We start from the raw sequence: 25,000 nt of genomic DNA on the forward strand, positions 1-25,000 counted from the left end.
AGAGAGGGAGGGAGAGGTGGAGAGAAGGAGAGAGGGAGGGAGAGGGGGAGAGGGGGAGGGGGAGAGAAGGAGAGAGGGAGGGAGAGGGGGAGGGAGAAGGGGAGAGGGGGAGGGGGAGCGAGTGGATTTAATTTTCAATTAATGTTTCCATACAGCACGCCATTCATAGCCCAGGGATGTAAATCAGACTCCTGCTGCACAGCAGTGTCACCCAGTCCAGGGTTTACTACCAGCTGGATCAGCCCCCAGTGTGTCTAGGTAACAAGCTCAGGTGTGTCTGATTATTAAACTCACAGTAAAACCAGGACTGGATCACACTGCTGTGCAATAGGAGTCTCATTGCCATCCCTGTAGCCAGACAGCTTCAAGGAGGATGCGAGCCTGTCTGCAGCTAAAACTGCTCTAGAGAACGTAGACAAACTGGGCAGCCAGCAAGGCGCGTTGGTGTGCTGACGCAGAGGGCGTACACAGAATGGCGGACCTCAGTGACCCGTCCCCAGCGGTGTGCTATGACACTGGGTTAGAAGTCTCTAGGGTGTCTTGCTCTGTTCACAGGGGCGCTTCGCTTGCGTTTCCCGTTATGAAGGCGTTTTTTTCAAACCTCAGGTTCCTCTGTTGCTAATAACTCGACAGCACAACCTCGAACAAACAAACGACAAACTAACAAGACAAACTCGCAAACAGGATGCAGGGCTTGTGGAAGCGGAAAGAGAGCGCGGTTGTTGCTCTCTCGGTAATAATTTGAATTTCGCTGTAACGGTTCTTTCACTTCACCGCGTGTTATCTTGCATTGCTGTTTCAATGGATCCGTTCGGTTTGGTTTTGTCCTGTTTCAATGACTGGTCTCCCTCTCTCTGTTTTAAGGTTGATTTGTATAATGCTTTTTTCTCGTCACTCTCTCTTTCTGGGAACCGTCCTGATATTGAAGAAGGGGGTATTTTGCTTAAATAAATACTTCTGACCACTTCCGAGAAGGATGACTTCCCGAGCTTTCTGAGAAGCGCCGCGGTGTTTGCTGTAATTAATTAGCATCCCGCAAACAGGCAGACAGCACCGTGAGAGAATTCAGAAGCGCCCAGCGGCCAGCGCGGTTATTCCGGGCTCTGTTTTCTGTAAAGACTGAACGGGTTACACTCAGTCCAGTAGAAACACACACACAGGCAGACGGGCTACACAGTAAAACGATCCGTCCTGATATGAACAACTCGACCCGTTTCTGACTCTCTTCAGCGCTTTGCCGGTAATAAGAGCAGCATCCCCGCCCACTGAGTTTCACAAACACCGGGGGGGCAGAACCGCCGCTGTGGCTCCAGAAACCGTTTTAGAAGGCATGGTTTGAATTGCTTTACATTATTATAATTATTATTATTATTATATATTGTTTTGTTTTACAATGAAACCGCACGACGCCCACCCGGGAGGAAACGCACAGGTGTTGAACTGCAGTCCCTGGTCTCACTGAAATATGCAGCTGACCTGGTCCTGCTGTCGCCCACACAGCAGAGCCTGGCACTGCTAGAGCACTACTGTCACACCCGGGCCCTGGCAGGAAACCCGGGCAAGACCAGAGTCCCGGGCTCCCAGAAGAGAGACGGATCTCAGAGTCCCGGGGTCCAGAAGAGAGACGGATCTCAGAGTCCCGGGCTCCCAGAAGAGAGACGGATCTCAGAGTCCCGGGCTCCCAGAAGAGAGACGGATCTCAGAGTCCCGGGCTCCCAGAAGAGAGACGGATCTCAGAGTCCCGGGCTCCCAGAAGAGAGACGGATCTCAGAGTCCCGGGCTCCCAGAAGAGAGACGGATCTCAGAGTCCCGGGCTCCCAGAAGAGAGACGGATCTCAGTCCCGGGCTCCCAGAAGAGAGACGGATCTCAGAGTCCCGGGGTCCAGAAGAGAGACGGATCTCAGAGTCCCGGGCTCCCAGAAGAGAGACGGATCTCAGAGTCCCGGGCTCCCAGAAGAGAGACGGATCTCAGAGTCCGGGGCTCCCAGAAGAGAGACGGATCTCAGAGTCCCGGGCTCCCAGAAGAGAGACGGATCTCAGAGTCCGGGGCTCCCAGAAGAGAGACAGATCTCAGAGTCCCGGGCTCCCAGAAGAGAGACGGATCTCAGAGTCCCGGGCTCCCAGAAGAGAGACGGATCTCAGAGTCCCGGGCTCCCAGAAGAGAGACGGATCTCAGAGTCCCGGGCTCCCAGAAGAGAGACGGATCTCAGAGTCCCGGGCTCCCAGAAGAGAGACGGATCTCAGAGTCCCGGGCTCCCAGAAGAGAGACGGATCTCAGAGTCCCGGGCTCCCAGAAGAGAGACGGATCTCAGAGTCCCGGGCTCCCAGAAGAGAGACGGATCTCAGAGTCCCGGGCTCCCAGAAGAGAGACGGATCTCAGAGTCCCGGGGTCCAGAAGAGAGACGGATCTCAGAGTCCCGGGCTCCCGGAAGAGAGACGGATCTCAGAGTCCCGGGCTCCCAGAAGAGAGACGGATCTCAGAGTCCCGGGGTCCAGAAGAGAGACGGATCTCAGAGTCCCGGGCTCCCAGAAGAGAGACGGATCTCAGAGTCCCGGGCTCCCAGAAGAGAGACGGATCTCAGAGTCCCGGGCTCCCAGAAGAGAGACGGATCTCAGAGTCCCGGGCTCCCAGAAGAGAGACGGATCTCAGAGTCCGGGGCTCCCAGAAGAGAGACGGATCTCAGAGTCCCGGGCTCCCAGAAGAGAGACGGATCTCAGAGTCCGGGGCTCCCAGAAGAGAGACGGATCTCAGAGTCCGGGGCTCCCAGAAGAGAGACGGATCTCAGAGTCCCGGGCTCCCAGAAGAGAGACGGATCTCAGGAAACAGGTCCCGCTTCACTCTGGGAGCCCACGTCACGGAGGTTTATAACCGGGATAAAAGTATTGAAAGAGACACGGCGCGCGGGGCTTTTATATCACAACAAAAAAATGTGTATGTGTGTTTGTAGTGCGCTAACATGTATGTAATGTGTGAGTAGGCTGCAGTATATTGCATGGTACAGTATATATATATATATATATATATATATATATATATATATATATATATATATATATATATATTGCAATGCATACAGCCGAGGGCAGGGCTCCGGACGGGACTGGTTTAATACAACAACACGATTCCTCACAGTTTGAATCGAGGCGGCGGCTGACAGGATTCGCCTCAGCAGCTCGTCTTCAATAAACTTCAATAAGTTCGTGTGAATTTTTTTTCTTCTTTTTTGTTATATACTGTAGTTCCTTTATTGGGCTGCTGTCGACCACAGCCCGCACCGCACGCAGGGGAAGCCGCACGGCGACACAAAGACTTGGCGCGCTTCCACGCAGCGCTGTGACCGCAACTCAAACCGGCTGCGTTTGAAAAGGATGCAGCACCTGCAGGGTGAATTCATTATTCACTGCGAATTACACCGATACTAATAACTACACACGTACGAAGCAGTCCTGGCTGCGCTCAGGGGCGTTATTCGATCTTATTATTATTATTATTATTATTATTATTATTATTATTATTATTATTATTATTTATTTCTTAGCAGACGCCCTTATCCAGGGCGACTTACAATTGTTACAAGATATCACATTATACATTATTTCACATTATACAGATATCACATTATTTTTACATACAATTACCCATTTATACAGTTGGGTTTTTACTGGAGCAATCTAGGTAAAGTACCTTGCTCAAGGGTACAGCAGCAGTGTCCCCCACCGGGGATTGAACCCACAACCCTCCGGTCAAGAGTCCAGAGCCCTGACCACTACTCCACACTGCTGCCCCGATCTTAACCCGTTACGTGCCAGGGTCCTGATTCGAGGACGCAATACTTTATTTTCTCTTTAACTGTGTCGTTATGATAACTTACTCTAAATTCCGTTCAGCGCAAAAGTGAAGCGTAGCTGTTACTGCATCAAATGTCATAAATCCAGCTGCTGTTGTGATCGATTCAAATACGGACGAGTTCGGTGGTGAACTGGATGATGGTGCGCGCTCTGTCCGGCGCGTCTCTCTACAATAATAATAATAATAATAATAATAATAATAATAATAATAATAATAATAATAATAATAATAATAATAATAATAATAATAATGACAGGTACGCACGGTCGTGACTAGCTGTGCGCACACCGAGGTCCTCGCTTGGTTTATTTTTGCATCATCAGTACTGACGCTCGTGTATAAATCCTGGTAAAGTACAGGAGGCTGCTTCGCTGTCCCTGTGGATAACGCGGGTTTAGTGTGAACAGTGAAACCCGGCGCAGTGATATAAATACTGTAGCGGAGCTTGCGACCCGAGCGGCAGCGCTGCGCCCGGTGGAGGGGCATGGCGATGGCACTGCTGATTACAACAGGTGGGTTTATCGTAGGTCGACCCCCCCTCCCTCCTCCCTCCCTGTGCAGCGTGCGTGTATTCTACTGTGTTGTCCTGTACTCTCTCTCTCTCTCTCAGTATTTCAATTGAGAGGTAATGACACGCAGTTAGACGCGGGCAGGCGATATGAACAGTACATGTACAGGGAGGCGCACGGAGGAGCCCCGGTCCGTCACAAATAAACACAACACATGCTGTTGAAATCTCGAGAAACAGAGCGATAGCGATCCGGCTTACCTGCTCAGAGGAGACTGCTTCCATGAGGAACAACAGGAGCGCGATGAAAGCGCGAAACCGGCTGATCGAGGCCATCTGTTCAGCGTGCGCAGGGGACCCAACGAGGGAATCAATCACAATACGCAAATGCACGCACCTTCAATGCACATCTTTCAAAATAACGCGTTTTCAACAATGAAATCTCTCCAGCATCGCTTTAACGCGCATGGCACTGGTGTGTGTGTGAAATATTAAACTGCCATATACACCCGCCCGACTTTCCTCTTGAATGGACGGCGCTTATAGCGGAATGCACCGGCTGCGCACACGTGGATCACAATTTATTCTGACACACACACACGTCTCGTGGGTGGCTGGCAGCTCTCTCTCTCTCTCTCTCTCTCTCTCTCTCTCTCTCTCTCTCTCTCTCTCTCTCTCTCTCTCTCATCCATTCATACTGAAACAAGCGAGCCGCCGGTTCCAACACGAATGATTAAACACACGGTGTTGTTTCAGCGCTGCACAGTAAATGAAGGCGCGCCTGTGTTTGGAGTCTGTAGCGCATGAAGGACGATCCCTTCCAGGGTCCGTCAGCTCCTGCTTTCTGTAATAAGCGCGCTTCGTCTTGCACCTCTCAGTGCATTGCTAACTGAAGCCCCTGTGTGTGTCTGTATGTGTGTGTCTGTGTGTCAATGAGTGTGTCTCGGTGTCTGTGTCATTCTCAGTGTGTGTGTGTGTGTGTGTGCCAGTGCGTTTGTGTGTGTCTCAGTGTGTGTGTGTGTGTGTGTCAGTGTCTGTGTGTGTCTTAATGTCTGTGTCAGTCTCAGTGTGTGTGTGTCAGTGTCTGTGTGTGTCTTAGTGTCTGTGTCAGTCTCAGTGTGTGTGTGTGTGTCTCAGTGTGTGTGTCAGTGTCTGTGTGTGTCTTAGTGTCTGTGTCAGTCTCAATGTGTGTGTCTCAGTGTGTGTGTGTCTCAGTGTGTGTGTGTGTGTCTCAGTGTGTGTGTGTGTGTGTCTGTCTCAGTGTGTGTGTGTGTGTGTGTGTGTGTCTCAGTGTGTGTGTGTGTGTCTCAGTGTGTGTGTGTGTGTGTGTGTGTCTCAGTGTGTGTGTGTGTGTGTCTCAGTGTGTGTGTGTGTGTGTGTCTCGGTGTGTGTGTGTGTGTGTGTGTGTCTCAGTGTGTGTGTGTGTGTGTGTGTGTCTCAGTGTGTGTGTGTGTGTGTGTGTGTCTCAGTGTGTGTGTGTGTGTGTGTGTGTGTGTCTCAGTGTGTGTGTGTGTGTGTCTCAGTGTGTGTGTGTGTGTCTCAGTGTGTGTGTGTGTGTGTGTCTCAGTGTGTGTGTGTGTGTGTCTCGGTGTGTGTGTATTCCTTGTGCACCTGAAAGGTGACGCGCTGTTCCTCCTTGTGCACCTGAAGGGGTGACTCCCCCCCCCCCCCCGGTTTCGGTCCGGCGCTCTTGCATCGCATTTCTTTTTATCTCGATCTAGATTTCTAGACCGCAGTTTGAGGGAGGCGGAAGCCGGTGGCGCATTTGTTCACTCAGAACAAACCGAAGGAATTTCCCGATCAAGGTAAGCGTGCTTAACGACTTCGTTTCTTGATTCCGTTCTTGATTGATCGCTTGATAACCCACAGGAGGCGGTGTGGTCCAGGGGTTAAAGAAAAGGGCTTGTAACCAGGAGGTCCCCGGTTCAAATCCCACCTCAGCCACTAACTCATTGTGTGACCCTGAGCAAGTCACTTAACCTCCTTGTGCTCCGTCTTTCGGGTGAGACGTAGTTGTAAGTGACTCTGCAGCTGATGCATAGTTCACACACCCTAGTCTCTGTAAGTCGCCGTGGATAAAGGTGTCTGCTAAATAAACAAATAATAATAATATCGATAAATAATCAGGATACGTATCCAGGGACTTGCGTTCCAGGTTTTACTACCAGCTTGATCAGCCCCAGCGTGGGAAGGTATCGCGCTCAGGCGTGTCTTATTATTAACTCGCAGTAAAACCAGGAGTGGATCACCCCGTTGAGCAGCGGGAGTCTTGTTGCCATGTCGAACCGTTTAAATGTATTAGATACTCTTATATAATAAGGCGCGGTGCATGGCCTGTCGCGCGTTGAATTCCCCTGGCGTTGAGTTTCTCTCCAGCCTGTGCTTAAACATACACCGTAGCGTTTATTCCGAATTCCCCGGCACATCCTATACACGCAGCTTTGCCTACGCGTACACGTCGTGTTTTTGCAGCGCTGTGATCGGTAGATAAGTCTGCCGTTTGAACTGGGTGTCATTCACTTTGAGAGAACACGGGTATCGTGAACAGACAGGGGGGGGGGGGGGGGTGTCGAGAAGACTCCCGCCCCAGGTTCAGCTTCATCAGCCCCATGTGTGTAGCAGCGACGTCATTTCAGAAACATGTGGGGGGGGGGGGGGGGGGCTCCTTCTGTCCCAGGACGCCAGCTGAGATCTGTGGACACTGCTTCTGGTGACTGCAGTGAGAAAACGCAGCTCCTGTGCCTTTAGTCACGATGCATCTGTATCATGGAACAATCTTCCAATCGAAATCCGTGAAGCGGACTGAATAACTGCATCTAAATCAAAGCTTCAAACTCATCTTTACTCATCCCCCCCCCCCCCCCCCCCACCCCAGAGCGGCATTGCTGGGGGTGCAGCGCGTCAGCTGACTGCGGCGGGTTCAAGATAAGCGAGAGAAGCCACGCTTTCGAGGGGTCGCCGCCGCTAGCACCCGCAGGACCAACACTGGCAGAGTGTTGATAACTGTGCAGGAGAGGCTCGGTTTCTGAACCGTCCCGTTTTCTGTTTGTGAACGCGGTTTCGTTTTCAGCTGGGGGCTCAGGGGCAGACGCTGCAGGTGTTAAAATCACCAGTCCTGTGTAACAGGGAGAGGTGCGGACTCCGCACCGCGCTTCATGTCTGTGGAAATCACTGGGAGGCGATTCATCGTGGGAGGTCCGATGAAAGGCACGAGTCAGACCCATCTGATCACAGGACCTACAGTTCCACTGTTACTAACAGCGTTGACAGGGACAGCGCGTGGATGATCCCGTTCTAGAAGGGATCTAACCCTGGTGCATTCCCTGGGAAACCCCGAGCCCCGGGTGACTGTCACACCCATGCCCGGCGAGGAGAGGGTGCGGGTCCGAGGAGGACAGCCTGACCTTTAGGAATGAATCAGTGAGCGGCGCGCTGTGTTTGCAATCTCCCCGCGCCCATGGGGACTGTCCGCGGCAGCGTGCTGGCTTGGCTGTGCGGTGACACGGCATACTGCGGCCAGTAGGGTTTTTTTTTTAATTTGATTTATTTTGTGTTCCTGGTTCCCAGTTCCCCTGTTAAACAGTGCTGGTATTTTCCATGCGGCTAAGATAAGAAACCGCAGGCAGTGACGGGGGCAGGGGGGCCGGCTGTCTCAGTGATAAACACACAGCAGCGCTCAGCTAGGAACGCATTCAGTGTTGAACAAGCCGGGGCTGCAGCTTGTGAAAGTGAGACAGAGCGCTTGTGCTGTAAATACGAGGAGGGACGCACGGGTCCAGTCAATGCAATGGAAACAGATCGATTTCAAAAGCAATACAATGACTTGTGAGTGTAATTGGACACAGCATGGTTAGGTTTACTGTAAGCCCTCGTTGTTGTTATTAGTGCGCGCCCGCATCGGTTTTAGTTCGTTAGTTTGATATGACGTAAATCAAGACTAGTTTATGCAAAACAGCCCTTAGAAAAGTTTCCCCGCAGTAAAAGCACAGTCAAAAAAATAAATAAATACTGCACAGCGAAAGCATGGTAAAGCACAGAGAGGTCTGGTAAAGCATAGGGAAGCATTGTAAAGCACAGAGAGGTCTGGTAAAGCATAGGGAAGCATTGTAAAGCACAGAGAGGTCTGGTAAAGCATAGGGAAGCATTGTAAAGCACAGAGAGGTCTGGTAAAGCATAGGGAAGCATTGTAAAGCACAGATAGGTCTGGTAAAGCATAGGGAAGCATTGTAAAGCACAGAGAGGTCTGGTAAAGCATAGGGGAGCATTGTAAAGCACAGAGAGGTCTGGTAAAGCATAGGGAAGCATTGTAAAGCACAGAGAGGTGTGGTAAAGCATAGAGAAGCATTGTAAAGCACAGAGAGGTCTGGTAAAGCATAGGGAAGCATTGTAAAGCACAGAGAGGTCTGGTAAAGCATAGGGAAGCATTGTAAAGCACAGAGAGGTCTGGTAAAGCATAGGGAAGCATTGTAAAGCACAGAGAGGTCTGGTAAAGCATAGGGAAGCATTGTAAAGCACAGAGAGGTCTGGTAAAGCATAGGGAAGCATTGTAAAGCACAGAGAGGTCTGGTAAAGCATAGGGAAGCATTGTAAAGCACAGAGAGGTCTGGTAAAGCATAGGGAAGCATTGTAAAGCACAGAGAGGTCTGGTAAAGCATAGGGAAGCATGGTAAAGCACAGAGAGGTCTGGTAAAGCATAGGGAAGCATTGTAAAGCACAGAGAGGTGTGGTAAAGCATAGGGAAGCATTGTAAAGCACAGAGAGGTCTGGTAACGCATAGGGAAGCATTGTAAAGCACAGAGAGGTCTGGTAAAGCAGATTAATAAACATGGCACACCAGGATGAACCCTGTGAAATTCAGAGTATAACAAACATACTTTTTTCGGACGTCCTCAATCGCTCTGCGTGTTGTTTTGTGCAGCACTCTGACATTGCTGTAGGAATGATAATACAATTCATAATCATCATCATAATAACCACAACAGCAGCAGCAGCATGAAACTGATCTGCTGATGTGATCGCAGCCGCGATGGGACTGCGGGGGCTTCGTCTCCCCACTTCAAACACAGACGAAGATCAAAGGGGGCGTCAAACGACAAAACAAACAAAGAAAGAAACCCACAATGGCTGCTGTGTGACTGAGTAACAGGAACAGCAGACTCACCAGAAACATCACAGCCCTGCCCTGAACTGTAACACCAGCCCTGCAGATACGAGACAGTGACATCACAGCCCTGCCCTGAACTGTAACACCAGCCCTGCAGATACGAGACAGTGACATCACAGCCCTGCCCTGAACTGTAACACCAGCCCTGCAGATATGAGACAGTGACATCACAGCCCTGCCCTGAACTGTAACACCAGCCCTGCAGATACGAGACAGTGACATCACAGCCCTGCCCTGAACTGTAACACCAGCCCTGCAGATACGAGACAGTGACATCACAGCCCTGCCCTGAACTGTAACACCAGCCCTGCAGATACGAGACAGTGACATCACAGCCCTGCCCTGAACTGTAACACCAGCCCTGCAGATACGAGACAGTGACATCACAGCCCTGCAGATACGAGACAGTGACATCACAGCCCTGCAGATACGAGACAGTGACATCACAGCCCTGCAGATACGAGACAGTGACATCACAGCCCTGCCCTGAACTGTAACACCAGCCCTGCAGATACGAGACAGTGACATCACAGCCCTGCAGATACGAGGCAGTGACATCACAGCCCTGCTCTAGCGTGCTTTCACTGTGCTGCTGCAGTGTGAAGCCTGTGTGAGGTGCACACAACCCTCTCTGAGCTCCAGGGCTCTGGTGGTTAGGAGTGCAGTATCCCGTTCAACACTCTCGCAGTGTTTGTAAAGACTGTAGGCGCTGTCAGTGCACACTCGTGTTTATTACAGCATGGCACAATCTCCAATCAGGAGACACACATATCTACAAAGAAAGCAACTTCTAAAACATGCACACCAACCAACAAACATTTCTCAAGTAAAAAAAAAAAAAAAAAACTCTCCTCCCTCGCTCCCTCCGTCTCTCCTCACGGGGGCAGACAGGGGGCGCCGTCTATCCCAAGTCGTCGACGACGGGCAAGCTGTCGTAGGGTTCGGCCTCGGGGCGCGGCGGGACGGGGGCCGGGGTGTCGGGACACTGCTCTGCGGTGCAGCCCTGGCAGTCGGCACGCTGGCACGGCTTCTCCTGCCAGAACTGGGCGGTGTTGAGGTTGATCTCACCGGCACGCTGCTGCACCGTGAAGTACCGGATCCGAGCCTGCTTGTGCAGATCACACACACACACCCAGGACTGCCAGCCACCCCACTGCAGAGAGGAGTCTGAGAGGAGAGAGAGGAGAGGAGGGGGAGTCACACACACACACACACACACCCAGGACTGCCAGCCACCCCACTGCAGAGGAGTCTGAGAGGAGAGAGAGAGGAGAGGAGGGGGAGTCACACACACCCAGGACTGCCAGCCACCCCACTGCAGAGAGGAGTCCGAGAGGAGAGAGAGGAGAGGAGGGGGAGTCACACACACACACACACACACACCCAGGACTGCCAGCCACCCCACTGCAGAGAGGAGTCTGAGAGGAGAGAGAGGAGAGGAGGGGGAGTCACACACACACACACACACACACACACCCAGGACTGCCAGCCACCCCACTGCAGAGAGGAGTCTGAGAGGAGAGAGAGAGGAGAGGAGGGGGAGTCACACACACACACACACACACACACCCAGGGCTGCCAACCACCCCACTGCAGAGAGGAGTCTGAGAGGAGAGAGAGAGGAGAGGAGGGGGAGTCACACACACACACACACCCAGGACTGCCAGCCACCCCACTGCAGAGAGGAGTCCGAGAGGAGAGAGAGAGGAGAGGAGGGGGAGTCACACACACACACACACACACACCCAGGACTGCCAACCATCCCACTGCAGAGAGGAGGGGGAGGGAGGGGAGAGTCATTCATTTATTCCTAAAGCATCCAAAATTTCTTTTGAAGTGGTTTATGATGAAGTATCTGTGGGAGGAAGGAATGGAGGAATACCTCACATGCGTTCACGCTGCTGTCTTACCATGAGCAGCCAGCAGGGGGATCTCCAGCAGCACCACAGCGACTCCCAGTAAAACCAGCATGTTCAGGGCCTCCCAGCTCAAGCGGTTTGAACCAAACTGAAGCAGACTTGTGTGGATTTGAAGCTGAGGAGAACTCGGCTGCCATGGCAACGGAACCGTGATGTCACTGAGTTCTAAAGTCTTGGGTTTGTGTCAGCTTTGCCACCAGCATTGCCCAGTGTGCAGAGAGAGAGAGAGAGAGAAACCAGTACAGCCTCCAACTGTCCTGCTCTCTAAACCAGCACAGCCTCCAACTGTCCTGCTCTCTAAACCAGCACAGCCTCCAACTGTCCTGCTCTCTAAACCAGCACAGCCTCCAACTGTCCTGCTCTCTAAACCAGCACAGCCTCCAACTCTCCTGCTCTCAGAGCCAGGCTTGCTCATAGTGAAACAGCGCAGGACAGTCATTCCGAGAGAACAGATCAAAAGATTGGCTTCGTCTTCAGAGAACAGCAAGAGATACGAGCCAGGGTGCAGCAAGGCTATCTGCAGCCTGACTGTCTCTCTCTCTCTGCAGCCTGACTGTCTGTCTGTCTCTCTCTGCAGTCTGTCTCTCTCTCTCTCTCTCTCTCTCTCTCTCTCTCTCTCTCTCTCTCTGCAGCCTGGCTGTCTCTCTCTCTCTCTCTGCAGCCTGACTGTCTCTCTCTCTGCAACCTGACTGTCTGTCTGTCTCTCTCTGCCATTGAATTTACACTGAAGACACTGAGAAAGACTTCTAGTGGAAACGTTTGCCATTGAATTTACACTGAAGACACTGAGAAAGACTTCTAGTGGAAACATTAGTCACTGAATTTACACTGAAGACACTGAGAAAGACTTCTAGTGGAAACGTTTGTCATTGAATTTACACTGAAGACACTGAGAAAGACTTCTAGTGGAAACGTTTGTCATTGAATTTACACTGAAGACACTGAGAAAGACTTCTAGTGGAAACGTTTGTCATTGAATTTACACTGATGACACTGAGAAAGACTTCTAGTGGAAACGTTTGCCATTGAATTTACACTGAAGACACTGAGAGAGACTTCTAGTGGAAACGTTTGCCATTGAATTTACACTGAAGACACTGAGAAAGACTTCTAGTGGAAACGTTTGTCATTGAATTTACACTGAAGACACTGAGAAAGACTTCTAGTGGAAACGTTTGTCATTGAATTTACACTGAAGACACTGAGAAAGACTTCTAGTGGAAACGTTTGTCATTGAATTTACACTGAAGACACTGAGAAAGACTTCTAGTGGAAACGTTTGTCATTGAATTTACACTGAAGACACTGAGAAAGACTTCTAGTGGAAACGTTTGCCATTGAATTTACACTGAAGACACTGAGATCCCACACAGGGATTTAATTGTGCAGAAAAATATATATATATATTTTATTTTAAAATACAAACGTTTTTTAAAAGACAGCTTATAATAAAAATAATAATAATTTGTGTTGAATTTAGAAGACGCACACGCACACACGCACGCACACACACGCACGCACACACACACACGCACGCACGCACACACAACATTGCACTGGTTTGTTCTAAGGAATTAGGACAGCCGCTAGTTTGAATGGGAGAATTGAACCAGCCTGTGAATATGACCCAGCACTGGTTCAGTACACTGGGTACGCTGTGCTGTGCTGTGTGGTGTTCGGGTCTCTCTCTCTGGTTCAGTACACTGGGTACGCTGTGCTGTGCTGTGTGGTGTTCGGGTCTCTCTCTCTGGTTCAGTACACTGGGTACGCTGTGCTGTGCTGTGTGGTGTTCGGGTCTCTCTCTCTGGTTCAGTACACTGGGTACGCTGTGCTGTGCTGTGTGGTGTTCGGGTCTCTCTCTCTGGTTCAGTACACTGGGTACGCTGTGCTGTGCTGTGTGGTGTTCGGGTCTCTCTCTCTGGTTCAGTACACTGGGTACGCTGTGCTGTGTGGTTTGCTGCAGCTCAGCTCTTGGTTCTGGTCCAGTCTCTGGAAGTGGTACCGGGCTGAGCGAGACAGGTCCAGCAGCTGGTCAGTGTGGGCCCCTCCCATCACTCTGGACACAGAGCAGTCCTGGGGATGAGAAGGTCAGAGGTCACAGGCTGAGGTAGAGAAGCTCTTAGCAGCTGTGACAGGTAGAGGGCGCTGGTGGAGAGGAGGGAAGCTCTTAGCAGCTGTGACAGGTAGAGGGCGCTGGTGGAGAGGAGGGAAGCTCTTACCAGCTGTGACAGGTAGAGGGCGCTGGTGGAGAGGAGGGAAGCTCTTAGCAGCTGTGACAGGTAGAGGGCGCTGGTGGAGAGGAGGGAAGCTCTTACCAGCTGTGACAGGTAGAGGGCGCTGGTGGAGAGGAGGGAAGCTCTTACCGGCTGTGACAGGTAGAGGGCGCTGGTGGAGAGGAGGGAAGCTCTTACCAGCTGTGACAGGTAGAGGGCGCTGGTGGAGAGGACACTGCTGGCTGTCTCTGGCTTCACTGAGGTTTTCAGATCCAGGCTGTTCATTGAAGGGGCAGCAGGGGGCGCTGTGCTGGACCAGCCTGACAGACAGTGCTGCAGACACACACAGACAGAGAGATTTTAGAGAGACAGAGACAGGGTCTCTCCTGTACTCAGAGAGAGAGAGAGAGACAGAGAGAGAGAGAGAGAGAGAGAGAGAGAGACTCACGGAGGGCAGGGCCAGGCTGTCCGAGGGGTCAAAGCTCTTGCGTCGGTGTGCTGTGTACCTGTAGGCCGGCAGCAGCGTGGAGCGAGGGATACTCACCCTGCACAGGGAGGAGAGAGAGAGAGAGAGAGAGATAGAGAGAGAGAAGTAAAAACAGAGTGCTACCAAAGTTTAAACAGACCAGACGCCTTGGCAGAATATCTGGTCAGAGTTAAAGACCAAAAACAAAAACAACTACTGACCAAATACAGATTGAGCGACCACACATTAGCAATCGAAAAGGGTCGACACAGAGCCACGTGGAGACCCAGAGAGAGGAGATTGTGTGAGCGCTGTGAGTTAGACCACATAGAGACAGAGCTCCCCTTCCTACTGCACTGCCCCAAATACAAGCTGCTCAGGGACACATTCTTACCCAAATTCACGAGGCACATCAGTGACCTCACCCACCTCACAGAAACTGAAAAACTACAAATATATTTAGGAGAGGTGGGGATAACATGTGCACTAGCTGGAGAATATGTGACTGCCTGCCACAGTCTAAGAGAAACAAATGAACCTGCAGTGAAAATCTGTCTTTTCATTGTGTCTGTTCATACACTGTACCTGTCTGCTTATTTTACTTTGGCAAAACGTGTTTATTCCTGTCATGCCAATAAAGCTTATTGAATTGAATTGAATTGAACTGAATTGAGAGACAGAGAGAGAGAGAGTCACCATGCAGGACAATACAATACAATACAATACAATACAATACACACACACACTGCACGGGGAGGAGAGAGAGAGTCAAATCAGCCCAGGAATACAGCTGGGTGGGTCCGGGATGGCTCCGGGATTGCTCCCAGACTCACCGGATGAAGGCGGGCTCCTGGGCGGTGGGGGTGGGGCGCTGTGATCTGGGGGTCTTGCAGACGGGACAGGCAGCCTGGGGGTCCAGAGGCACAGCAAACAGTCTGCTGTTCACACGATAACAGTGCGTGCCTGAGAGAGAGGGGGAGAGTGAGAGAGTGAAAACAGAGGGGTGAGAAATAGATGGGGAGATGAGGGGAGGGGGGTGACCTACACTGATGGGTGTCTCGAGAGTAATCCAGAACCTGGGGATCCTTCACTGAGGTCAGGGGTAAGAGGTCAAGCTGCTCCGCTCTGTAAAACAAAGAGAACCGAGAGAGAGTGTGAGTGTGAGTGACAGAGTGAGTGACGGTGTGAGTGAGTGTGTGTGCAAGTGACAGTGTGTGAGTGACAGTGTGAGTGTCACAGTGTGACAGTGTGAGTGACAGTGTGAGTGTGTTAGTGACAGTGTGAGTGTCACAGTGTGACAGTGTGAGTGACAGTGTGAGTGTGAGTGTTAGTGACAGTGAGTGTGGCAGTGACAGTATGAGCGTGACAGTGTGAGTGTGAGTGACAGTGAGTGACGGTGTGAGTGACAGTGTGAGTGCGAGTGTGACAGTGAGTGACCGTGTGTACTCACTCCATGTACTCCTGGTGGACGCACTCTTCTCTGTTGACCTGTCGGAAGTCTCTCAGCTCTGTGAAGAATGGCTCGGATTTCTCAGAGAGGGAGGAGTCTGCGTCCAGCACACCTGCACGGGGGTGGGGTCAGGGTTAAAGGAAGCTCCGCCCTCCAGCACCAACACCAGAATAACAAACACTACAAGAAACCTGATGCACTTAATACAACAGTTATTTCTCAATGTGTTCACAAGCCCCTGCTTACTGACTATCCAATCAGGACGAGACCTGCTTACCAGCTATCCAATCAGGGCGAGACCTGCTTACCTGCTATCCAATCGTAGCCCAGGAAGGGCCTCACAGACCAGCCCTCCCCCTCACTCGCCTCTTCAGGGGACTGGAAGGTCACGTGACTCGCCCCCTTCTGTAACGCAGAGAGAGAGAGAGAGAGAGAGAGAGAGAGAGAGAGAGAGAGAGAGAGAGAGAGAGAGGGAGAGATCTAATTTTATTACTGATTAGGAACAGCACTGCTCTGCAATGGGAGTCTTATTTTGGTCCACGCAGCACAAGGGTATTTGCATTGGCACGTCAGATTCATTTTACTAGCAAAACAGCGCCATCTAGGGCCCTGCTGCTGGTACTGCAGCTTCAAATGGACGCTTAAGTAAGACTAACAGTTGTGCTTCTGAACATATAATAAAAGAACCAATACAGATCAGACCCCCTCCCCTCATCCCCCACCCTCCCACCTCCCCTCATCCCCCACCCCCCCACCTCCCCTCCCCTCCCCTCTCACCCTCTCTCTGCTGTGAGGGGGAAGCAGGATGGGTTTGGGTCTCCTGGTCTCTCTGATGAAGGCGTCTCTCTGCCGGTCGTTTCCAAGGTGCAGCAGCTGGTCAGTGTAGCGCAGGGTCTCGCTGCCCCGCCCCTGGGTCTCGCTGCCCTGCCCCTGGGTCTCGCTGCCCCGCCCCTGGGTCTCGCTGCCCCGCCCCTGGGTCTCGCTGCCCTGCCCCTGGGTCTCGCTGCCCTGCCCCTGGGTCTCGCTGCCCCGCCCCTGGGTCTCGCTGCCCCGCCCCTGGGTCACGCTGCCCCTCTGCTTCCACCCCTGGGCTCCCCGGAGAGGCGTTGAGCTTTTGTTGCCTCCTTCTCCCTCTCCCCCAGCCCGGCTTCTCAGCGACGCAGTCAGAGCTGCCCGGGCTGCCCAGGGCTGGCCCCCCTCTCCTGGGATGGTGATCAGAGACCCTTCCCCAGAGCCCGGCCGGACCCTGTGTGTGGGAGCTGTGCTGTGCTGTGCACCCTCAGTCAGTGCAGTGCTTATCAAAACAGAGGGAACACTCTCCCTGCCCCCTGCCTGCTCCCCTCTCTCCCTGCCCCCTGCCTGCTCCCCTCTCTCCCTGCCCCCTGCCTGCTCCCCTCTCTCCCTGCCCCCTGCCTGCTCCCCTCTCTCCCTGCCCCCTGCCTGCTCCCCTCTCTCCCTGCCCCCTGCCTGCTCCCCTCTCTCCCTGCCCCCTGCCTGCTCCCCTCTCTCCCTCCCCCCTGCCTGCTCCCCTCTCTCCCTGCCCCCTGCCTGCTCCCCTCTCTCCCTGCCCCTCCTCAGCTCTCGGTAGCTCTTCTGTTTCACTCTCAGTCTCTCCAGCAGCTCCTGGTTCTGGTGCCGCAGCGCCGCCACCTGGTCAAAGGCAGACATCGTCCCCGCACTCGTCCCGGAAACAACGAGGATTCAAAACTGCAGCCAGAGAGAGAGAAAAACGATTGCAAATCGGACTTGCTAACTTCAAATGGATTTGTAAAAACAATAACAACATTAGCACTTCCAAATCGTTACAGTACAAATACGACTCCTACTAGTAGTAATAATAATAATAATAATAATTACTATGCAAGTCACGTCAGCTGTGGTATTCTGGTGCGGTGATTTTTGTAGTATTATGATTATTATTATGATGATTATTATTAAGCCCGTACACGACCTCCACTCTGCATGTTTGAATTGCGGCTCGGTGTTGTATTTTCACACACAGTCTACACGCCGCCCGATGTACCGTCAACACAGGAGGTAGCACGCCTTCCTCTTACAGAGCAACCGAAACCAGCAGCAGCACGTTGAGCTTTTAAATCAGACGTGTTTGTAAGCTTCAGCGCATCCCATACTCTTTTAAATCAGACGTGTTTGTGATTTTCAGCGGTGTTTAACGCATCCCATACTCTTTTAAATCAGACGTGTTTGTGATTTTCAGCGGTGTTGGGTAAGCGCATCCCATACTCTTTTAAATCAGACGTGTTTGTGATTTTCAGCGGTGTTTAACGCATCCCATACTCTTTTAAATCAGACGTGTTTGTGATTTTCAGCGGTGTTTAACGCATCCCATACTCTTTTAAATCAGACGTGTTTGTGATTTTCAGCGGTGTTTAACGCATCCCATACTCTTTTAAATCAGACGTGTTTGTGATTTTCAGCGGTGTTGGGTAAGCGCATCCCATACTCTTTTAAATCAGACGTGTTTGTGATTTTCAGCGGTGTTGGGTAAGCGCATCCCATACTCTTTTAAATCAGACGTGTTTGTGATTTTCAGCGGTGTTGGGTAAGCGCATCCCATACTCTTTTAAATCAGACGTGTTTGTGATTTTCAGCGGTGTTTAACGCATCCCATACTCTTTTAAATCAGACGTGTTTGTGATTTTCAGCGGTGTTTAACGCATCCCATACTCTTTTAAATCAGACGTGTTTGTGATTTTCAGCGGTGTTTAACGCATCCCATACTCTTTTAAATCAGACGTGTTTGTGATTTTCAGCGGTGTTTAACGCATCCCATACTCTTTTAAATCAGACGTGTTTGTGATTTTCAGCGGTGTTGGGTAAGCGCATCCCATACTCTTTTAAATCAGACGTGTTTGTGATTTTCAGCGGTGTTTAACGCATCCCATACTCTTTTAAATCAGACGTGTTTGTGATTTTCAGCGGTGTTTAACGCATCCCATACTCTTTTAAATCAGACGTGTTTGTGATTTTCAGCGGTGTTTGATAAACGCATCCCATACTCTTTTAAATCAGACGTGTTTGTGAGTTTCAGCGGTGTTTAACGCATCCCATACTCTTTTAAATCAGACGTGTTTGTGATTTTCAGCGGTGTTTAACGCATCCCATACTCTTTTAAATCAGACGTGTTTGTGATTTTCAGCGGTGTTTAACGCATCCCATACTCTTTTAAATCAGACGTGTTTGTGATTTTCAGCGGTGTTTAACGCATCCCATACTCTTTTAAATCAGACGTGTTTGTGATTTTCAGCGGTGTTTAACGCATCCCATACTCTTTTAAATCAGACGTGTTTGTGATTTTCAGCGGTGTTGGGTAAGCGCATCCCATACTCTTTTAAATCAGACGTGTTTGTGATTTTCAGCGGTGTTTAACGCATCCCATACTCTTTTAAATCAGACGTGTTTGTGATTTTCAGCGGTGTTTAACGCATCCCATACTCTTTTAAATCAGACGTGTTTGTGATTTTCAGCGGTGTTTAACGCATCCCATACTCTTTTAAATCAGACGTGTTTGTGATTTTCAGCGGTGTTTAACGCATCCCATACTCTTTTAAATCAGACGTGTTTGTGATTTTCAGCGGTGTTTAACGCATCCCATACTCTTTTAAATCAGACGTGTTTGTGATTTTCAGCGGTGTTGGGTAAGCGCATCCCATACTCTTTTAAATCAGACGTGTTTGTGATTTTCAGCGGTGTTGGGTAAGCGCATCCCATACTCTTTTAAATCAGACGTGTTTGTGATTTTCAGCGGTGTTTAACGCATCCCATACTCTTTTAAATCAGACGTGTTTGTGATTTTCAGCGGTGTTTAACGCATCCCATACTCTGTTATATGAGGATAGATAAACGGACGGGTGTGTTGGTTTCCATGGAGACGGCGCCGCGACGCCAGCACTCCCGCCTCTTCACACGCAGCGTGCGCTTCTTCCCCGGTCTGGAGGAATCCGCGGATTAACGCGAGGCTTCGCTTTCCTCAGCTCGGGGGCTTTTAAATACAAACCGCGTTTAAAACAACTCCATGTCTCTCCATGTCTCTCTCTCTACTCCCTATTCACCGCCATTACCGTCCGGAGCTTCTGCCGCAGTCCTGATTGGCTGGCTTGCCGTTACCCACAATGCTCAGGGGGGCGGGGCATACGCGTCAGCGCTGTTTTAAAGGGACAGGACCGAATTCTAAACTCGCATCGTAGATCAGGGTCAATGCATTCCCTAAGAAGAACAAATTAATCTATCTATCTATCTATCTATCTATCTATCTCTCTCTCTCTCTCTCTCTCTCTATCTATCTATCTATCTATCTATCTATCTATCTATCTATCTATCTATCTGTCTAAGATAGATGGATATACATACACACGGTGTGTTAACAGATACATTGAGCATTTCTAAATGAATATCACACACATAGATAGATAGACAGACAGACAGACAGATAGATAGATAGATAGATAGATAGATAGATAGATAGATAGATCGCATCCAGTTCAAGGCTCTTGTACTCGCCTACAGATGCCTTGACCAGACTGCACCCAGCTACCTCCAGACCCTCATCTCTCCCTACACCCCCACTCGACCTCTCCGCTCCTCCTGCGCTAGAAGACTGGCTCTACCTCCGCTACGCTCCCCTGCCTCCAGAGCCCGCTCCTTCTCCACCCTCGCCCCGCAGTGGAGGAATGACCTTCCTACAGGTGTCAGGACTGCCCAGTCCCTGACCACATTCCGGCGCCTCCTTAAGACTCACCTCTTCAAACAGCACCTGTAGAACTCCTCTGTTTGTATCCTGGGACACTATCACCCTTCATTTAAATGTGCTTTATTTTGCTCTTATCTGCCCCCTATTTTACTGCATTTAATCCTGTACTTCACAATACTGTAATCTGCCAAGTGTTTAATCTGTAGTATTTTGTATTTAATCACATCCTGATGTAACTATCACTATTTAATCATATCCTGATGTAACTATCACTATTATCTGCTGTATTATTGAATTGTGGTTTGTCACACTTGAACAAAAGTTATTGTATTTCTTGCTCTTATTGTATTACTTGTATTGTAACGCTTGAAATGTATTTGCTTACGATTGTAAGTCGCCCTGGATAAGGGCGTCTGCTAAGAAATAAATAATAATAATAATAATAAGATGGTTTATCTGTGTTTGTATTTGTTGCTCGTTGTATTGCCGCAGTCTTCTCTGTCTTCATCACTGGAAGTCGTTTTATTAATGCCGTGTTAATTCGTCAGCTGTGTCGCGTTTATTTCACGGGCAGGTGAGAGGGGTCTGTGTGACGCCGCGTCTCGGTAACCCAGGCAACGCAACCATACCTTATCGGTGTTTACTGTTACTGTAGCAACCGAACACGTGGGCTCCGACACCGCCACGCCCCCCCTTTGATGTGCCCGACCGCGGCGGTGCAGACGCGCAAACTTACAGTAAATTAAAATGAGCAGCATGAAGAGTGATTCTGTGTGCAAACGTGTTACTGCGGCGTCTTTAAATGTCTTAAGGATCTGGCAATCACCGGCTTGCGAAGTAAGTGCGCTGTATTTGTTCAATTCTTTAGTCATGGTTTGCTGCGGATATGATGGCCAGGCTGTATTGGATTACCAGATAAACCGAAAGTTGTATTTATCAATACATAATCGATACAGCGCTAGCAATAGCAGATAGTCGATCCAGTATTATAGGCCGTCTATTCTTATCCCCAGTTTCGTACTTTGATATAATTTGTAACATAGTATATATACTGTATACATATATATATATTAGCTCAAAGAGCCAGCTGCCCAACGTTTCGATATCTTGTACATATATATATATATATAAACAACCCGAAAACACTGCATTGCGCCCAGGGGAAAAGTGCAGTGAAATCAAACATGAAGAGCGCTATCACATTACCATCACAGTATCATTTACCAGACCTCTCTGTGCTTTACAATGCTTCCCTATGCTTTACCATACCTCTCTGTGCTTTACAATGCTTTCCTATGCTTTACCAGACCTCTCTGTGCTTTACAATGCTTCCCTATGCTTTACCAGACCTCTCTGTGCTTTACAATGCTTCCCTATGCTTTACCACACCTCTCTGTGCTTTACAATGCTTCCCTATGCTTTACCAGACCTCTCTGTGCTTTACAATGCTTCCCTATGCTTTACCAGACCTCTCTGTGCTTTACAATGCTTCCCTGTGCTTTACTGCGTGTTCACTGTGCTCTCTCTCTCTCTCTCTCTCTCTCTCTCTCTCTCTCTCTCTCTCTCTCTCTCTCTCAGTTTATCTCCAGTTACACAGTGATGTGTTTTTATAACTCTGGCAGTGTATCAGGGCTGGTATAATCAGCGTGGTGTTTCTCTCTCTCTCTCTCTCTCTCTCTCTCTCTCTCTCTCTCTCTCTCTCTCTCTCTCTCTCTCTCTCTCTCAGTTTATCTCCAGTTACACAGTGATGTGTTTTTATAACTCTGGCAGTGTATCAGGGCTGGTATAATCAGCGTGGTGTTTCTCAGGCGTGCCTGTCAGCTGTGATTAGCCCGTCTGGTCCGGGTGTAACAAAGCATTTCATTGAATTATCTTTTGTTTTCTTGTTCAGGTTCTTTAATGGCAGCGTTCCTCTCCACTGCTGCTCCCAGCGCTGTCTCTCCCTCATATACCTCACCTGCAGGCTAGGGGGCAGTGCGGCATTGCACACGAGGAACCACGCACGCACACGCACACGCGGACGGAGGGGGGAGGGATGTGCTCGGAGGGGGAGGGGGCCGTGGAGCAGGGTCTCTTCGAGGAGAGCGTGGAGGCGATCACGCTCCCTGCCACTCACCTGCAGCCGGACAGGAAGGCTCACCTGCTGGTGAGGAGAGCCGCTGCCCACTTCTCCTCCTCCTCCTCGGCGGAGGGGCTGTGCCGGGATCTCTCCGAGGCGTTCGCGTTGAGCCCCGCCGAGGCGCGGCGCCGGACCGGGCAGCTGTTCCCGGGCAGCAGCGCGGGTTCCATGCGAGCTCAGATCAGGCAGCTGGCAGAGGCAGGGCTGGCGGGGTTCAGGGAGGCGGTGAGGGCCAGGCCGGAGCTGAGATCCGATGAAGGGGTGGCGATGCTGGAGCCCGTCGTCTCCCGGCTCAGGCTGCTGTCCCAGCTGGAGCCGGCAGGGGGCGCCGGAGCCCGAGAGGTGCAGGTGCGCCTGGCTGAATGCCTGGTTCTGTCCGGGGACTGGAGGGGGGCCTTGGCTGTGAGTCAGAGTCTCTCCGCGGACGGGCGGAGCAGCTACCGCAGCACTGCCCTGGTGTTCAGGGGCTTCGCCAGGCTGCTGGGCGGGGAGGAGGCGCTGGCTCTAGCGGACTTCCAGGCGGTGTTGGGGCACCCCTCCCCGCACCCCTGCAGCTGCGTGCGGGCGCTGTGTGGCCGGGGGCTCCTGCGCATGCTGGCGGGGCGCCCCTACCTCGCCGCGCTGGACTACGCCACGGCCAGCAGGCTCCGTCTCGACGAGGCAGCCCTGACTGTGCAGAGCCTCGTGCCCTGGAACCACAGGGGTCTGCTGGCCGCCCTGCTGCTGGAGGAGGGGCGGGGCATGCTGGAGCAGGGGCGGGGCATGCTGGAGGAGGGGCGGGGCATGCTGGAGCAGCCTGGAGGGGACCAGGAGGGGGAGAGGAGCGGGAAGAAGGACAGCAACAGCACCCCCTCGACCAAGAAAGGGTACTGCATTGTGTGAGTGTGTGTACTGACTCCCTCTCTCTCTGTGTATGGAAGGGACCCCGTCTCTCTGTATTGACTCTCTCCTCTCTCTCTGTATTGACTCTCTCCTCTCTGTATTGACTCTCTCCTCTCTCTCTGTATTGACACTCTCCTCTCTCCTCTCTCTCTGTATTGACTCTCTCTCTTTCCCTCTGTGTATTTCAGGGACCCTGCTGGGGTGCACTCCCTGGCTCTCCTCCTCATGGAGCTGGACCCCAGTTCGGACCCCGCCCGGGTCCTGGCGGCGGACGCTCTGTACCGGCTGGGCCGGGTCGAGGAGGCCCACCGCCTGCTCCTCGTGGCCCGCGAGGCCCACCGGACCCCCGTGCTGGCCCGGCTCACCCTGCTACAACTACACCGCGGCTTTCTGTACGACGCTAACCAGGTGAGAGCACAGCAGAGAGGGGTACAGCACAGCAGAGAGGGGTACAGCACAGTGAAGAGGGGTACAGCACAGCAGAGAGGGGTACAGCACAGTGAAGAGGGGTACAGCACAGTGAAGAGGGGTACAGCACAGCAGAGAGGGGTACAGCACAGTGAAGAGGGGTACAGCACAGCAGAGAGGGGTACAGCACAGTGAAGAGGGGTACAGCACAGCAGAGAGGGGTACAGCACAGTGAAGAGGGGTACAGCACAGCAGAGAGGGGTACAGCACAGTGAAGAGTGGTACAGCACAGCAGAGAGGGGTACAGCACAGCAGAGAGGGGTACAGCACAGTGAAGAGGGGTACAGCACAGCAGAGAGGGGTACAGCACAGTCTGCTACTCAGTCTTTTTTTGTACTGACCACCAGAGGGCAATGTCTCCTAACACAAACCCACTGCCTAACCCTGGAAACCGTGGAAACTGCAGAACACGTGGGATTATTACTGGAGAGGAGAGAGTGGAGTGTTTACAATAGAGCTCATGCATAGATCATGGAGAAAGTGAGGGAGAGGGAGAGAGGAACGGAGGGAGAGAAAGAGGGAGCGATGAGCCACAGCATAGCTCTCAATTACAAAGAGGGTTAAAGGCGTCACTAATGGACGTCCAGCCACACCCTGTGGGGGGGACTCAGAGAGAGTAAACCCATCAGCACTTCAACACTGCATGACTGAGTGAGGGAGACCCCGAGATCCAAACTCTGCAATGGGAAAGCGTCAGGTATGACTGACTCGCATTTCATCTGCTGTGCTTTTACCCCTCTCCCCTCCCCTCCCCTCTCTCCCCTCCCCTCCCCTCCCCTCTCCCCTCCCCTCCCCTCCCCTCTCCCCTCTCCCCTCCCCTCCCCTCTCCCCTCTCCCCTCTCCCCTCTCCCCTCTCCCCTTCCCTCTCCTCCCCTCTCCCCTCCCCTCGCTTCCCCTCTCTCCCCAGCTCCTGAAGAAGGTAGTGCAGCTGGGTGTCACGTCCTGCCTGCTCCCCATCCTGTCTGTGTTTGAGCAGCCGGAGCGCAGCCTCATGCAGCAGCAGTGCCACTCCACCGCCTGCAGGATCCTGAGCGAGCAGCAGGGGGAGCCCTTCATCAAGGAGGCCGTGGCGTACCTGTCCCTCGCCATCATCGCCTCGGGTAACTTCAAACACTGCATATTTCAGGTTAAACGCATCATCTCCTGATTGGCTGGTCTCTGACCCCTGCCTGAGCCCTGCTCTCTCTCGCCCCCAGGTGGCGGGGCGGTGGACTCGCTCCTCTCTCGTGCCCGCTGCTACGCCAGCCTGG

The 25,000-nt window shown here is 51.6% G+C and overlaps 4 protein-coding genes across 4 annotated transcripts in view; 1 reads left to right on the forward strand and 3 right to left on the reverse strand.

The window, feature by feature from the left end:
* Positions 1-4,973, reverse strand: part of si:dkeyp-61b2.1 (tumor necrosis factor receptor superfamily member 1B) — a 16,598-nt gene extending 11,625 nt beyond the window's left edge. Inside the window, exon 1 of the mRNA XM_059020272.1 lies at positions 4,620-4,973. Within this exon, the coding sequence (XP_058876255.1) occupies positions 4,620-4,694 (75 nt within the window). The 5' untranslated portion in view covers positions 4,695-4,973. The remainder of the gene's footprint in view (positions 1-4,619) is intronic.
* Positions 4,974-10,234: 5,261 nt separating this feature from the next.
* On the reverse strand, positions 10,235-13,085 carry LOC117425152 (thrombospondin type-1 domain-containing protein 8-like). Its single transcript, XM_034041862.3, has 2 exons — positions 11,433-13,085; positions 10,235-10,689 (listed from the first exon to the last, which is right to left on the reverse strand). Exons 1-2 carry the CDS (start codon positions 11,491-11,493, stop codon positions 10,424-10,426), a joined length of 327 nt encoding a protein of 108 aa, XP_033897753.1. The 5' UTR covers positions 11,494-13,085; the 3' UTR covers positions 10,235-10,423.
* A 150-nt stretch (positions 13,086-13,235) lies between these two features.
* Positions 13,236-19,680, reverse strand: miip (migration and invasion inhibitory protein). The gene is made up of 10 exons (XM_059020264.1): positions 17,428-19,680; positions 17,121-17,277; positions 16,348-16,772; positions 15,879-15,975; positions 15,571-15,682; positions 15,166-15,245; positions 14,954-15,083; positions 14,103-14,199; positions 13,853-13,987; positions 13,236-13,514 (listed from the first exon to the last, which is right to left on the reverse strand). The coding sequence occupies exons 2-10, from the start codon at positions 17,236-17,238 to the stop codon at positions 13,365-13,367; spliced, it is 1,344 nt and encodes a 447-aa protein (XP_058876247.1). The 5' UTR covers positions 17,239-17,277; positions 17,428-19,680; the 3' UTR covers positions 13,236-13,364.
* Positions 19,681-22,348: 2,668 nt separating this feature from the next.
* LOC131730009 (tetratricopeptide repeat protein 34-like) overlaps positions 22,349-25,000 on the forward strand; it is a 5,116-nt gene continuing 2,464 nt past the window's right edge. The window contains exons 1-4 of the mRNA XM_059020271.1: positions 22,349-23,266; positions 23,471-23,690; positions 24,658-24,850; positions 24,947-25,000. The exon at positions 24,947-25,000 is cut by the window's right edge and continues 113 nt beyond it. Coding sequence (XP_058876254.1) covers positions 22,569-23,266; positions 23,471-23,690; positions 24,658-24,850; positions 24,947-25,000 — 1,165 coding nt within the window. The 5' untranslated portion in view covers positions 22,349-22,568. The remainder of the gene's footprint in view (positions 23,267-23,470; positions 23,691-24,657; positions 24,851-24,946) is intronic.

Source organism: Acipenser ruthenus, unplaced genomic scaffold (genome assembly GCF_902713425.1).
Source record: "Acipenser ruthenus unplaced genomic scaffold, fAciRut3.2 maternal haplotype, whole genome shotgun sequence".
Taxonomy (NCBI): domain Eukaryota; kingdom Metazoa; phylum Chordata; class Actinopteri; order Acipenseriformes; family Acipenseridae; genus Acipenser; species Acipenser ruthenus.